This window comes from Colius striatus, chromosome 5 (assembly GCF_028858725.1).
Source record: "Colius striatus isolate bColStr4 chromosome 5, bColStr4.1.hap1, whole genome shotgun sequence".
Classification (NCBI taxonomy): domain Eukaryota; kingdom Metazoa; phylum Chordata; class Aves; order Coliiformes; family Coliidae; genus Colius; species Colius striatus.
Genome location: NC_084763.1, coordinates 5,922,600 through 5,938,029, shown reverse-complemented (window position 1 = coordinate 5,938,029; position 15,430 = coordinate 5,922,600). Strand labels below are relative to the sequence as shown.

Sequence of the window (15,430 nt, the reverse complement as noted above, 5' to 3'; positions counted from 1 at the left end):
TTCAATGTACACTTCTCAAACTCTGGCTGTCAGGTACTTGAGCTACATGACACAATGCCAGCAAGCAGTAACCAACAGTTCATCCGTACACAGGGGTTTCAAGAACAAGCACACACCCAAACCAGTTTCCCTCCCTCCCTGAAGCCTCCCAGACTCACGCCTATGCCTGTGCACAGCTCCAGCTCGCCTTGCTGCAGTAGTTCTGTCAGTTCTGCTCCATTGCAGCTGTTTCTGCAGGAGTGAGGTGCTGAGCAGCAAACACAACCTCTGTGTTGCAGAGGGCCAGTCGAAAACGCTTCATTTGGGTGACTTGGTGTTTTCATGTCCCACTGTTCTCAGGATTTCAAATGCCAAGGAAGCAACAGCAACATCGGCGTGAGAGCTGGGAATGAGAACCAGTAACATCTATTACACATCCTCAGGGAAAAACTTTATGTTCAAATTCCACATTTGCCTTTCATCTATGCTGGAAAATCCTTAACAGCCATTAACTGCACTTTATACCCTGCTTTTCTGTTACCATGCAACCAGTGATTCTGCCCTGTAGCAAATATTTGTACAAAAATGGACTTCAGCTCAAATTCACAGTCACTTGCTACCTCACTCTGAAAAGTAAAGACATAATTTATCATGCCTCCTCCATGAGTCTACACACACACACTTGGAGCTTGACAGAAAGATGTGTTCTCAGACATCCAGCCCTCTTACTGCAGTTCTGCTCCAGGTATTGCCCACCTCCTGCCCCACTACACACAGCTCTGCAGGCCTCAGAGCAAATGGTGGGGCCTTTTGCTTCCTCACCTAAATTTATAAGTATGTTGCCCAATTTTTTCCTTCTGGAAACACATCTTTTGTAGCATTGAAACAGAGGCTCTAACACATTACTGCTCATGCCCAGAAACAAGTCTTTTATAGAGTACCATCCCTCATGTTCAGCTTTGAAAGAACACTAGTAGGCCACTCTGCAGCTTCCTCCATTGCTAATGGCACACACCTACTGACACTGCATGCTTTGCTTTGGGGAAGGCAGAACTAGTCAGGAAATTCAAATGTTATCAGTCCATGCTAAGCCACTCTTAATGAGCAGCAGTTTAAACCAGAAGAAATAGCTACCTGAAACAATTCTATCTTGCTGTCTTCACTGAAAAATAAAAGGCTACGAGCCCACATTTCATAGTGTAGATTTGGCTCCATGTAGCTGCTGAGCAGAATGGGTTGGTTATGTGTCCCCCTTCAAACCGCCTGGCTGAGGATGCAGCCCTGTTGAGTCTGGCAATCCCCAGCAGCAGGAGAGCACCGAGAGCTGCCGGCAGTCCAGGCCCTGCCCCTGTCTCAGCACGTGGCTGCTCGGCTGGATCTCTCCTTCTGCCACACAGGCAGAGAGAAAGATTAGAAACCTGGCAGTAAAAAATGAGCAAAACCACTCCTCAATCACTTCAACCCAGCAACAATATGTGGGTGGAAGTTTAGACTGCTCAGAGCGTGGCTTGGAGCCAGGAGCTCCCTTGTAGCCATCCCTAATGTGTTTCCAACTCTGCACGAGATACAGAGAGGCTCCTTAACGGGTTCAAAGCATAGGTGAGGAAACCAAGCTTATCAGGTCACCAGGAGTATTCTGGGAGAGATGCCTCATAAGGGACTCTGGGGAGATGGCAGGATACCCATAACCTCCACAAACAAACCAGCCCTTCAGCTAAACCCAAAACAGCCTGCTAGCCCCAGGCTTCTGCCAGCCCGTGGCCAGTTTACCCATGTCCCAGTCCATATGAGCCCCAAGATCCAGGCTGAATCCCTCTCTGGTTCCTCTGGAGGTGAATGGATAGGGACATGTGTTCCCTAAAGAAGGGGAGGAGGGGAAATGAGACCCATGAGCTCTCGGGGGCTCCCCTGTTGCTGCTGTGGTGCGGGAGCTCAGCACAGCAGAGGAACTTGGCTTGTCCTAATGTATCAAAACACTCCTCATTGGCATCAGCTAGAATTGGGTCTGCTGAGCATCTTGTGCCAAATAAGAGCGAGTGCTGTGTACTTGGGGCTCTGTAGTATGTGGTTTTCTGAGTACAGAAATGTATAGAGCATAGACAACCAGAAGCAGCCAGAAAAGCAGACTCAGACTGGGCTGTCTAGTGCACCTAAGCTGAAAAGCTACAAAATAGAGTGAAAACTGGTTCTAAAAGAAGAAACCCTTTCCCCACTGTCACCTTCAGTGGTGCTACTAGTGCCTCCCTTGAGGAGAGATGACTTTTTATTGTAGTTAGATAATTTCATCTGTCATGTGAAACCCTGTGAGTCAGCAGCTGAGTATGCGAGAGGGACGCAGACTGTTCTCCACAGGTTTGTTTAGCCCTCACTGTGCATCTCCTTACACTCACCACATTCCAACATTTCCTCTCCACACCCCCCCATTCCTTCCAACTCAGGATACACCCTGCCATCGTATTGAGGAGCCAATTTTTCCAAACAACTGGCCCACATCAAGGCTGCCTTTGGAACCACAAAGAGCACTGAAAAAACTAACCTATAAACGACAATTCCTCCATGAATTTCAGTCCAACCAGGAGTGAGATGCAGCCTAACAGCTGGAGCACAGAATTTGGTTTGAGGGGCAGAGAACAGTAATTCATTCATTCATATGTTGAAGGGGAATTAGATGAGGGGAAGCCTGTGGGAGATGAGCTGAGGTCTGGCCAACTTGCTGGAACTAGCACCTCTGCTCTCACAGAAGAGGCCACGGCATCTCCCTCAGCCACGTGCCTTCTCGGAGAAGCCACAGCTATTCTGAAACAAAAGCAGTTCTGTTCTTCAGCTGCACATTTGAAAGTAATCAACTTGCAAGCACACCAAACACAATTGCTTTCAAACAGGGCCCAAACATCACATCGTGCATCTAGCCAACTCCACTGACTGATGGTCTCCACTTACAGACACCGAACGTTTGGGATAAAAGAATACAATTCAAAAAGAAAAGAGACCCCAAACCAGCACATGCCCCCTCACTGATCTGCAGTGTGCAGAGCTCACCACAGCTGGGGACCAAAGTGCCGTGAGGACGTGGCAGAAACGCTCTGAACGAGGGCAGCTGGGATGAGAGCGACGAGGCGAGCAGGGCACGGGACAGAAACACAGCAGCTTATACTGCACACAGGTGATTACAGGAGAAAGCCATCACAGACAAAGGAGGAGACGAGTGCTCTCAGCCCTGGAAATTCCTGGAAGCCTGAGGGAACTCACCTGGCAGTTCGGGCCAGGCTCTCTAGGGTTTGGATGAGCGCAGCGCCATCATTCCTCAGGCTCTCCGGGCTCTTCTCGTTTGAAGTTATCTGGAACAAAAAGAAAGAATTGTTATCAAAGGCTTAGCAAGAAATTCCTCTCTGTCATTTTTTTGTGGGATAGGGGAGAGGGAAACAAGTTACAGCATTTATTACCATTGTAAATGGAATGTGACATTAAAGAGACCCAAGAGAAAGTCCCTTTTACTGAACAGGACTGAATTTTAGGCACGGAGCATCTAAAATGTCTTGGCTTAATTAACGAGTCTCACTCTCGTGCCGAGTCCCTGTTATGTGTGCAGATTCACACATCACAGTCTGCCAATCCTGATTTCATCTGTAGTCCCAATGCAAATACAAGCCCCATTTAGCCTGAATTCCAGGGAGATCCTGGGGAGGCAGTCATTTTGATTTCTCACTTCAGCGAAAAATAAGCGAGCTTGCTATCAGCCTTCAGCATCAGGAAGCGTGGGCTTTCTCTAGAGGAGCCAGCTGAAAGCCACTGCAATGTTAGCAGTAGCATATTGACATTTTTCTTGCCCCTCATCACTCATGGTGAAATATCACCTGCACAGGACTGTCACCTTCAGAGCAGGAGCCCGAGTGACCAAAGCTACATGCCCTTTTGTGTCAAGTGAATCCTGGCTGTAGCTGACTTTGCTGCTGCCGTGTTTTATCGCACTAACGTGCACCGACTGGTTTGTTGTTTCTCCAGCCTTTGGTAGTGTGATGACACAGCTCCAAGCAGCCACACTTCCTGGCCAGTTAAGCAGGTGAGTGAGAAGGTCACGGGGGACATGGCACGGAGTCGCACGACACCGTGGCACAAACAGACACTGAGTACTTGGCAGCTTGCTGAAGCAGCTCTTGTATCTCAAAAAAAAGCTTGCTGTAAAACAGGTTTGTGTGTCAGTTCCTGCTTGCACAGGTAAATAAATCTTGGCTCAAGAGAAAGGGAAAGAGGAGGACCAGAGCATCTGATTGTTTTGATGCCGGAGGAGTTAATGCTTGAAACGACGACTTCTAATCCCAAAATCTGGCAGGGACTTTCAAGCTTTAGCAAGCCATGGCTGGCCCTGTTTACCATTGATCAAGCATCTGTGCGATACGCCTTCACATCTCCCTCTTAAATCACAAGAGAAGCTGTATTTACAGCTGCCACCCCACCATAATTTATCAGCAGCCATTCTGCAACAACAGTGTCTCTACTTCTATAATCACAACATCCTGTAGTTAAGCAGTAACGGGGGACACGGATCTGTCTGAAGTACACTCAGATGTATCCTGTGTGCTGGCAAAAAACAGTGATGCCATTATCTAAGTACAAATTATTAGTAAATCCTGCTTACAGGTCATTAAACCTTTTTACTTTAAGGTTTAGATGTCACCCTTTCAGTTTGTCTTTCAGTAATCCATTCTGTATTTGCCACCTGCTATAACACACGAGATCTTTTGTAATCTGGGTTCTGTGTGTGAGAACACCACCACACTCACACCATAATACCAATACAGCTGTGATACAGGGAGAAAAGTGCTTTCACCACAAGATGCTCCTTTCCATTCCCAAAGAGTGCTCATTCCTCTTATCAAACACTTCCCTGTAACTTCTGCAGCTCACCAGTCACTGCCATAGCTCTGCTCTCACCATCTTTGTTCCCCTTCCTTATCCCACAGACTTAAAAGAGCCAGAAATCACCGGGGGGAAAGAAGGTCACTGGGACTGGATCGTGCTCCATAAAACTGCAAGGTCAAATAAAGGTTACAGATATGTCTAATGCATCCTGACTCGGGTGCTGACATCTGTACAAGCCTTGTAGCCTTTTAACAAATAAGCCTGATTGTGTTAAACATAAACCACTCGAAATGTGCTCAGCTACAAAATCTGGTACCAAGAACAAGTTTTGATTCTAAAAGGCTCTGTTTCAAACAATAACTCATCCCAGCTGAGTCACAGGGTCTGACTATAAGCTTGCCTGTGTTGCAGCATGTCTCCTGTTGTTGTTAAGAATACACTTGTGTGGATACAATGCATTGGAATGGAAAGGATTAAAATGGCTTTATATGCACAGAAACAGCAATGGACAGAAACAGAAAGACTCGTGAGCTCATCTACCCCATCTGCCTATTATACTTCACTGTTCAGAGCAGCTTTCAGTTGCAAGCAATGGGCTTCTGCAATATCTACCCATAGGGGCTACTCCCCTCTCTAATGAAATGCTTCCATAAATCCCTGCAGCAGTAAAAGTGACACCACAAGGAGGGAAAGGATCAGGCCTTTGACATCATGAGCAGCCTGATGTCTTACAACATGGCTATTTGTTAGGGCTGGCTACAACACATCTCCAATGCCATAGCCAATAGCTATTCCTTTAATTAAAAATACAAACAAATCTCAGTTTAGTTGAGCACTTACTGCAATTTAATGAGAACTTCTATATGACTTGTCCTTATCCAGCCAACAGCTGTTCAGCAGCCTTCCTCTTCAATGCTACTAAAACAGGATGAGCCATCAGGAACACCATAACTGATACACAAAGATCACTATTTCCTAACATCTAGGGTAGCTGTTCAGCTGTTACAATGCAGCTATGGATGAGAGCAGGAACAGACATACAAGACTCGCTGCAAAATGGTCTTTGTTAATAAATTGAGGTTTGGATTCTTGGTCTAAGAAGTGATCCTTGCAATTCAAGTTTCAAGAAAGCATGGAAACTTGAGGGACAATTGCTTTTCCTAACGCTGGTTTCATAACACTGAACTGCTTTCTCTGATTAGTCATAACTCACACTTTGTGACTAAGTTAATCTAAGCAGTAAAAACCTCTCTCACCATTCTGAAGACAAAGAAATTCCCCTGCTTTGTTGAGGTTTCAGGTAAACTCTAAGCTTGATGTCTGTGAAGTAAACTGGGAAATAGTGAAAAATATTGATTGGGTAAAAATAAGGAGCTTTTTAATTGAAACTTTTTTTTGGTTTAAGAAAGGCTTCAGGAGCATATTTAGCTGCACCTTCAAGTGTTCTCAGATAAACAGCTGCTGGAGATGTTTACCATTGCCATGCTCAACAGATGCTTTTCTACAAGCCATCACTATACCTGTAAGCACAGGTACAAGCAAAGCAGTTCATAAAAGCTCTCTCTCACAAACTGGCTTTTTCCCAAACATGAATATTTTACCCTCATACAGTGATGCTTCCTTACTTTTCCCTCAAAATGTAAACCAGCTAATTTAATTAGGGTAATTACAGGATTAGTTAGCTCAAATTGCCCAACTTCACTGATGCTGTCTGAGAGCAGCCATGTGGGTAACACGGCTGGTTTATCACAACCACCAGATATTCCTAGGTCCAACACTGACACCACTTCAAAATCAGCACATGCTGTGAATGAAGGGACACTTACCCCCAGCTGGAGGCTTTTCTGTGATGGGAATTGTATCTTCAGCCAATACTGCAGTAAAACCACGCAGCAAGGTATTTTTTCTATGCACTATGTAGACCATCAAATATAGTTCAAAAACTTGAGTTTTCAGAACTACAGAAACATAAAAATCAAAGAACTAAGCAAACTCCTGTTGCCCTCTAGACATTATTTCAAATCATGTCTTCATTGTTCAGTCCAGCAGTTTTAAATGTGTGTCTCAGACTTCTCATCTCTGCTTCCACCTTCGACTGTCTGAAGGTACTGTCAATAGGACACTGGGCCTTCCATCCCCACCCAACGCTGCTGTTTCAAATGCTGGCCAGGCTGGTGCTGAAGGAAAGTTGATGGCTATTCACTGCTGCTTAGTGTGACCTTATCCCCATTTTTTAAGGAGCAAATGCCACAAAATATAGTGGTGTCAAAAACAGTGCTATATCTGGCGTGACAGCCCAGCAAATAAGGCAATGGGATGGTAACCTCAGAAATGAGGCACAATGCCTGGGCTGGAGGATAAAACCTTCTAGTGTTGTGCCTCATCTTATACCTATCCCAGCATATTTAATGGTACCTTTTTGTGCCAGGCTGTCTGCATTGAGCTTTTTGTTGTTCTAATCAAATAAAACACATCATGGGTTTGTCATTCACAGCTCACAATGACACGGTCAGAAACATCCTCTTAATGGAGGAGCACAATAACCAAGAACATACTGTAAACAGGGACTTGTTCAGGTGAGCATCTATGTGAAATAAAACCAACAGATTCATTGTTTGCATTCAAACTTACTAAATATAACTATTTCTTCCATTACAAATCCATCTCCAAGCACATCCATGAAGCTGGCAGTACCTAGAGGAACTATACAGATAGATCCATCACTTCCCCAATGGATCAAATGGACCCATCACTTCTGTAGGCCTGCATACTTGCTCTTACAAATTAATGCAGTTCTGCCTTTGCATATTGAAGGGTCAGACCCAACAAAGCATTTGGAGCCTAAAAGATAGAGACTGTAACAATGGTGTTTTAGGTGTCGGCTCCCAAAGAGGAATCCCAAGCAGAGACCGTGATAGCTGCCCAGTGCTTGGGGAGTGTGTAGTTGCTGGAAGGCACAGAAACCTGCATGTGGTACACAGAGTTTTCTAAACTGCCTCTCTTCTCAAGCTCAAACTGCTATCACAGCCAATAAAAACTCATGATCCAGACAGCAGAGACCACAACTCCAACCCTTTCTCAGTGCCCTCACAGAAGGCTATAGGCTTCTGTGCTCTCCTGCAGTCCTCTCCCCTTTTCTAGGCAAGTGAAGGTCACATTTTTGTTGCTGCAGCAGTTTCCACTGGATGGGGAGAGGCAGAGATTTGGATGGTTCCCATGCAGTGAGTGAGTAACATCACAGCATGGGGACTCATCAGGGAGGCGAGAGGCAGCAGGGCTCTCCAGGTCAGAGACATTAAGCTGAACTCCCATTTACCACAGGAGCACTCTAGCTATTAGGCCAATTATATATCCATGGCAGCATTTCTAAAAAAAGCAGAAACAGCAACAAAAGCCCAGGTATCACAGAATCATTTCGATTGGAAAACACCTTTAAGATCATCAAGCCCAACAGTTAAACCAGCACGGCCACATCCACCACTAAACCGTGTTCCTAGGTGTACATCTACACGTCTTTTAAATACCTGCAGGGATGGTGACTCAACCATCCAGCCAGTTTTTTTACCCAGCACAGTGCACCCATCCAAGCCACGAGCAGCCAGTTTCTCCAGCAGAATGCTGTGGGAAACAGTTATCAAAGGCTTTGCTAAAATTCAGGTAAACAGCATCCCCAGCCTTCCCCTGATCCACTGAGCGAGTCATCACCTCATCGAAGGAGATCAGGTTAGTCAGGCAGGACCTGCTTTTCATAAAGCCATTCTACATCATGCTAGACCAATACAGTGGTCTTTTGTGAGGCGTTCTGTCTGGATGTCAGACATGCTGTCAGCAGGTACGTGGGACTGGATGATTTAAAGCACTAAGGTGCAACCAGTTTACAAGTAGTTCAATGAAAATTAACGGTACCTCTTGCCAGGCTACGCAAGCGTAGCAGAGGAACAAGTGAGGACAGCGGGCTCACAGAGACACCACGCACTCATTAGGATGGCCACAAGTTATTTGTGCTCTCCATAATGCACCAGAGCTCATTCTAAAAGGGCAAAAACCTTCCTGGCATATCCCCCCATCACAGCACGCTTCCTGGCTACTCTTGTCTCTGCACATGCTTCGGATGGAGAGAGAACACGTGTGTGGGAAGAACAGATCAAGTCTGACAAGTTATATTTATGTTGCTAATTGCCAACTCATTTGAACAGGCCTGAGCAGTGTTGCTGGGCCATAAAAACAAGAAATGATTCTATGAAGCATGAGTGTTGCAGGTGTGCTCTGGCAGGCCTATTGCAGGCAGGGATTGCAGACGCACGATTACAAAGACACTGCGGCCTTCAGATCCTGCAAATACATGTGAAAACAAGCAGCTACCTGTGACTTAAAAAGCCCCAAACCCTACATCAGACAGCTTAGCTCTGATTTCAGTGTTCAAAAATCTTTTTGGGTTGCTTTTTCCCCCTCCCCCTCTTTACAGATCAAATTCTTGTTCCACTGAAGTCAGCTGCAAGCTCCTTTTAACTTTGATAAGGCCAAGATTTCATTCAAGGTGTTTTGTTTCCTTCTAATTTGTGAGTGCAGGTTTATTCTAAGTTCAAAGCAATTTGCAGCAGTGACTTGGAAAGGTTCCCCAGCAGTCTGAAGGGCACGCTGTCCTGGGGCCTGTTCACACACACATGAGGAATGGCTCTCCCACAAGCTATAGAACAGCTAATTGATTTTGGAAGTTTCTGACACCTTCCACTTTGAGGCTTGTCTCTGCCCTTCAGCGTACACATCAGGCACACAAAAGCACGCTCTGTGATTGCTGTAAAACTGTAAAATTACCAACTCTGAGGGGCATTGTCTAAGTGTAAGAGAAGGTTGTGAAACCGCGGGGTAATTATTGAATGGAAGAATGCTCTCTGGCTCATTGCATTTTTGATTTGGTCTTTATTGTGAGCACTGTTCTCAGCTCACTTTCAGAAAACACAAGATGTCTTAATAACCCAGAAAATATTCACTATCACAGTTTCCATCCTCTGGAACTAGTGAGTTTAAAAGGTTTGACTTAACAGAACTGGACAGGGCAACTTCTTCACATCCATCAGACCCAGCTGCCCACAACAACTTCATTAACAAAAGTAAATAGCAGTCCTGGCTGGCAAAGGGTGTCTCCAAGGTGCTATGGGAGAGCAGTGTTGATAAGTTATGCATGCTCATAAGCATCAATATGACATTAAAAATAAACGTCACCCTGGTACCAGGGAGCTCATCTGCAACCTGTCATCTGCATGCCAACAACTCCCTGAGGTAACACTTCAGACTAGCTTCATTCCATCCAAACAGTTATCCCAGCTGGCCTCAAACATAACATTGGCAAAACAGGGACACATACTGAGCTAACACAAACCCTGCAAGGCCCTCAGATCCCTCTTCCCGCAGCTCCCAAGCAGCTGCCTGGCCTCATCTTGCTGGATCCCATGAGACCACCACCTCCCAGGTGCATCTCACCCCGATGGTCTCTTGTGACTTCCCCCTTGCAAAAGGAACTGGGAAATCCACTGATTAGTTTTTTTATTACCACAGTAATTCCAATTTAGGCGCAGATCCCACATTTATGTTCCTTTAGGAGCTATTATAGAGGGTCCTGGCTGCCTTAGAGTAAAAAGCCTAAAAGCAGTTATGAACACACACTAAAGCAAGGCACAGATTCTCTGAATATCTAGATTTCCTCTTGAGTTTGTCATTTCTCATATTCAAATGCCCTTCCATAGTCTCTCTTTGTCAGCTTCTCTCCTAAAACAGCTTCTGACAAGTAACTCCTAATCCCTCTTAAATGTTGATTCCTGTTGATTCCAGTGCTGCCGTCTTTTATGGCCTAATAATTCAATCCGTAAGATGCCTGAATTTCAGCATCTGTTATCCCTTATATCTCCCCATAAAATCACAAAACAGTCTGACTGCAAAGTTTGTTTTGAGTTACATCCAGCCTTTATCAATGTGCTCCACTGGTTAGGGATGGATGCCTTTTCTTTTCATGTTCATCTAGTACAGATGAATCGAGGTCTTTCACTGACGTATTTCATGCTATGGCAATTGAAATAATACCAAATGTTTATACACTTGTAAGGGTAAGAATCATTACCACAGATAACTCATCTTCTCACTATGAGGAAAACCCAGTAACACCCAGAACCTTTAACTGGTAATTACCATACAGGAGAAGTACACAAGAAAACAAGCAATTTTCAACTTCATAAATGCTTTTGTATCTAAGGACACAAACCCTTGAGTGGGCCGTGCCTGTGATGCTCATGTGAACTGGCCAGACCCCGAGGAACTGCCAAGAAGTTGCAGTTTACTGAGGAATTGGAGTTTTAATGCATACAAGCCTCCAAAAATTAACGCCTCCAACTTGACATTGTCCCCTGTCCTTCTTTGAAATGTGCCTCATAAAGACAAAAGACTACTGTGCCTTGAGAGAGCCAGATGTGAACAGATGCTGTGTAACTGTCTTCACACAGATCTATCGGTAGAATTCAAGTCTGACCTAGGATGCCAAATCCCCAGCTTCCCCTGAGCAGAACATTTCTGTGGCACTGATTAATTTTTAGGGAGGATGAAACAAAATTGGTCACATTGGTCACAAACTGGACTTGAACACAAGACTCCAAGAACTACAGACCTGTACAACTTGACACTTCATGGGTTGGATTTCCCATTCCAAGAAGAGCAGGAATAGGATAAGTAAAATCAAGAACTAACACAGATGATGAAAAATACACACTCGAATAATATAAAGGGTTGCAAAACCTTGTTAGAAAATCATGATGAGCTATGATTTTGGGCTAAATATTAAATGTTAGGTCCATTGTAGCCCCGATAGATTTGGTTTCTATGGACACATAAAACTCGGCTGAGGTTTCTAGCCTTGAGGTTTTCCTTAAGTACCAAACATGGATTTTCTTTCAAACACTGAAAAAAAAAAGACTACAAATAAAATAAAAGCTTTGAATAATTTTTATTAGGGGGGAAAAAAAGCACCATTACACTTTATGTAAAATGCAAGTAGGAAGGTAAATGACTGAACAGGGACATAAGTCTATAAAACACCAATTTCTGAAGAAAATGATGCTTTATGTAATGGCTCAATTTCCATAAAATTGTAAAAACTGTCATAAAAACAAATGGACTTCTGAAATCAATGCTTGCTTATTGTCATGTGACAGATGGCTCTGCCTGCCTGGCAGAGAGCAGCAGCAGCCTAGTTGGTCCTCATCGACCTCAGTGAGAATCATTTCGGTCTATTCACTAGGTTTTTTTTAACAAGCCCAGTTGCATTTAAGTATCTTTATGACAACTAGTAAGTCATTCAAGTGCAATTACAGAGAGGAGGTCAAAAGGAAGTAATAGTGATGAGCCCAACAGATGACACAGCTAGGCAATCTCAACAGCATTGCACTGTGTAAAATTACAGTGCACTGCAACACCAAATGAGTCCGGCAATCCTTTTGTGCCCACAGAAACAACGAATTAGGACTCCATAACAAAAACAACAGTGACAGACACTGGGAATTACACTGGCCTTGAATAATGAATCCAACAAACAGGTTGCAGGTTTCAGAACCATCAGTTTCGCTGCACAACTCAAAACAAAACACCTGTCCGTGTGAAAAGAGCATATTTCTCATTGTTGACCAGGGCAGTATTGCTTTTCAGACAGTTCCTGTATCTATTCATAATCACACTGGTCTCCCAGTACCCAAATACCAGAGCAGTGCTAATCACTGGGAGAGAGCACTCTCAGAAAATAAACATGTTCCAAAGAAGGGGGTAAGTCAGTTTGCAGTATACCAGCCACTGGAACAAAGACTTTTCATTCTTGTTGCTCTCTGAAATTAAAAGCAGGTCCCATATTTGAGTCTCCCCTGGGTCGCTGTCATTAAAAACCAGCCAGTGCAGACTGTCTGAATACTTGAGTGCCAGTTCTCAAAGCCACCATCAATGTAAAGGTCATCCCAAATCTGCACTGAACACAGATGCACATATATTTCCAGACTTGCTCTACTGATTCCAAACAAACGTAAGAAGATTTAACACAGAATTAACAGTTCAATAGGCCAAGTTGCAAGTACAGCATTCACAGCTGCTTCAGCAGCCACCCTCCCACTGCATGTCACACAGCACATAACCACAGCTTATCAGTACAATCCTGGTTGGGTTCGTGTCAACACTTGCCATTTCATTAAGTTGTGTTTGGACTCCACGTGCTTCACCCACTGCAAGACCTGCTGTTTTACTGACATCAGGAAACTAGTCCTTTGACAATTTTGTATTGATTTTCCTCTCCTTACCTCAATTCACTTATACCCACCCTTAACTATCATGGTTTCATCAGTGACTGGCAGGAACAGGTTCCTGAGTAGTTTTCCTACGCTTTTATCAGTTCATTGAGTTCCCAACTTGGCAGCCCGTGTCTAAGAGAAACTCTTGCAGCTGTCCCCCACATAACACCATTTTACTGTTCTTTATAACAACAATAATAATTCAAAATACAGATGAATAAAAGCACTGTAGAGTTTCTTTCCTGTAATTGCAAAAACAAACAGGCTCTAACACAAGGTTAAATGATTTAGAGCAGAAACTTGCAAAGAGAAGACAAATCACCTTTTTTTTCTCTCTCAATATAGTGCTGTACAGTCTTCTTCATCTTTTCTTATCAGCTGCCACTTCCAACACATGCAAGAAGTGCTCTTATTATGCTAGGGTGCAAAAAGGGAGCAAGATCTTCAACCTGGCAGGCTTCCATCAACAATAGAAGAAAAAGACACAAAGGCTGCGAGTCCAACATGATGTCACTAACTAGTGACATGAATGGCAATGTACTGCCTTACTGTTAATAAAAGAAGTCAGGGAAGACCAAGGCTCATGTCATTTAAGGATAAACTGAAGTAGCTGGTAACTCATCTCTGACAGTATAAAAAGAAGGGCAACGCATGACAACTCTGCATAATGCTTCATGGCAGAGGGAGTGAGGGGGACTAGACTAGCTGTCTGTGCAGCTGGTGGGCATGGCAAGGACAATTTTACTCTAATGCAACTGTCCAGTTGTGATCAAAGTGAGACAAGGCAAGGAGGAATATATCACAGTGTCAAGAACTGGATGTAGAAGTTACAAAATGCCTGCTTAAATTGTTCCTGTTCTCCCTGCAGAAGGCTGTGCCTCGCAGTTACCACAGATACTCCAGCTTATCTTCTCCATTGTGTAGTTAAACAAATTGTAGCTACATTAAAAGCATACAACTAAGAGTCAAACAACCACAAGTACTTCAGTTAAAGTAGTTTAAGAAATCATCAACCACTTAGAAGGGAAGCAAAATCTATGTCTATATGCACCCACTAAATGCAATGTTAAATGGGCTGGTTTGAACCACCATTGGTGGTGATTTACATCAACCTATTTTACTCCATGCTGTAAAAGACTGGGATGCCCATACAGCCAGTTGTGTTACCTCAGGCAAGGTAGTGTTAATTTCCAACTGAGCAGGCAGTAGCTCCCTTAACTCCTTTGCCTTGGTGGCACCGCGATGGATGTCCAGATTTTAAAAGCTCGCTGATTGTCAAACCTCAAAGCAAGAAATTACTACCAAAAGATGTTATCACCATTATTTTTAACACCCTCTTATTTTTACCAAACATATTCAAATTGAGATTAGTTAAGCCATCAATTAATGATGCTGTATAAATGAGGTTTGTTGGGTTTAGTTGCCATGGTGTAAAAAAAGAGACCGTTTAAAATAAAGCATCACCGCTCCAACAGCCTGCTCCACTTCATTGCTAGGGGCTCCTGTCCCCAGTGCAGGAAGAGGAGACTAAGATCCCTGTTCATAATCATCTCCTTTGCTCTGGTATTCTCTTGAAGAGCTGAGGAAGGTGAGCCTGCATTAACCTCTGGCTGAGACAGGTCTCCAGCACAGGAAAGACAGGGAAGGGGAGGTGTCAGCAGACCCTTCTGCAGCCACCATCTCAGAGCCTTCAGCGTGAGCTCACACGCTTTTGCCATTAGAAGGTGGATAAAGAGGTGGAAAGCTGAAAAGATAACACTTTCAGCTAAGAAGCAAGTCCACAGCAAGGGAGAGGCTGTCACAAAATCTGCTGAATCCCCAAAGAAGAAATCCTTTTCCCTATAGGAAGGAAACAGTTTAACTTGGACAGGAGTACATTCTCTGGAAGGCAAACTGACTGTTTCTCTGGTAACTCTGTAACACAGCAGAGATTGACCTTTGCATCCCCATTTTGATGTTTATCTTGAACAAACAGCCTGGAAGCCAATGTCTACTGAGAAAAAATTAGGGAAGTGACTTTTCTCTAAAAGTGCAGAGCAAGTCCTAGGGAAAACCTGAATAAGCGTGAGTCCAGCTGCTCTGGCTGAATGTTAACCAGCTCTGCGATGCAGTGTTTATTTGGCCATGAAATGCTTGCTCAGGCGAGTTAAACTTCAATCCTGAATCATACCATTAGGTTTCTCAGGGAGAGAAGCAACCCTCTGTAGTTTTTGTTATCTCAAAACACGTTCCATTTCCCATTCAGCGTAGGAACAAGCATTTTCTTATTTTACATC

General features: G+C 44.1%; 1 protein-coding gene across 1 annotated transcript in view; it reads right to left on the bottom strand.

Moving 5' to 3' along the window:
* Nucleotides 1-297: 297 nt before the first annotated feature.
* ULK4 (unc-51 like kinase 4) overlaps nt 298-15,430 on the bottom strand; it is a 211,081-nt gene continuing 195,948 nt past the window's right edge. The window contains exons 36-37 of the mRNA XM_061996793.1: nt 3,229-3,317; nt 298-382 (exon numbers count right to left, since the gene is read on the bottom strand). Of these exons, the coding sequence (XP_061852777.1) occupies nt 298-382; nt 3,229-3,317 (174 nt within the window). The remainder of the gene's footprint in view (nt 383-3,228; nt 3,318-15,430) is intronic.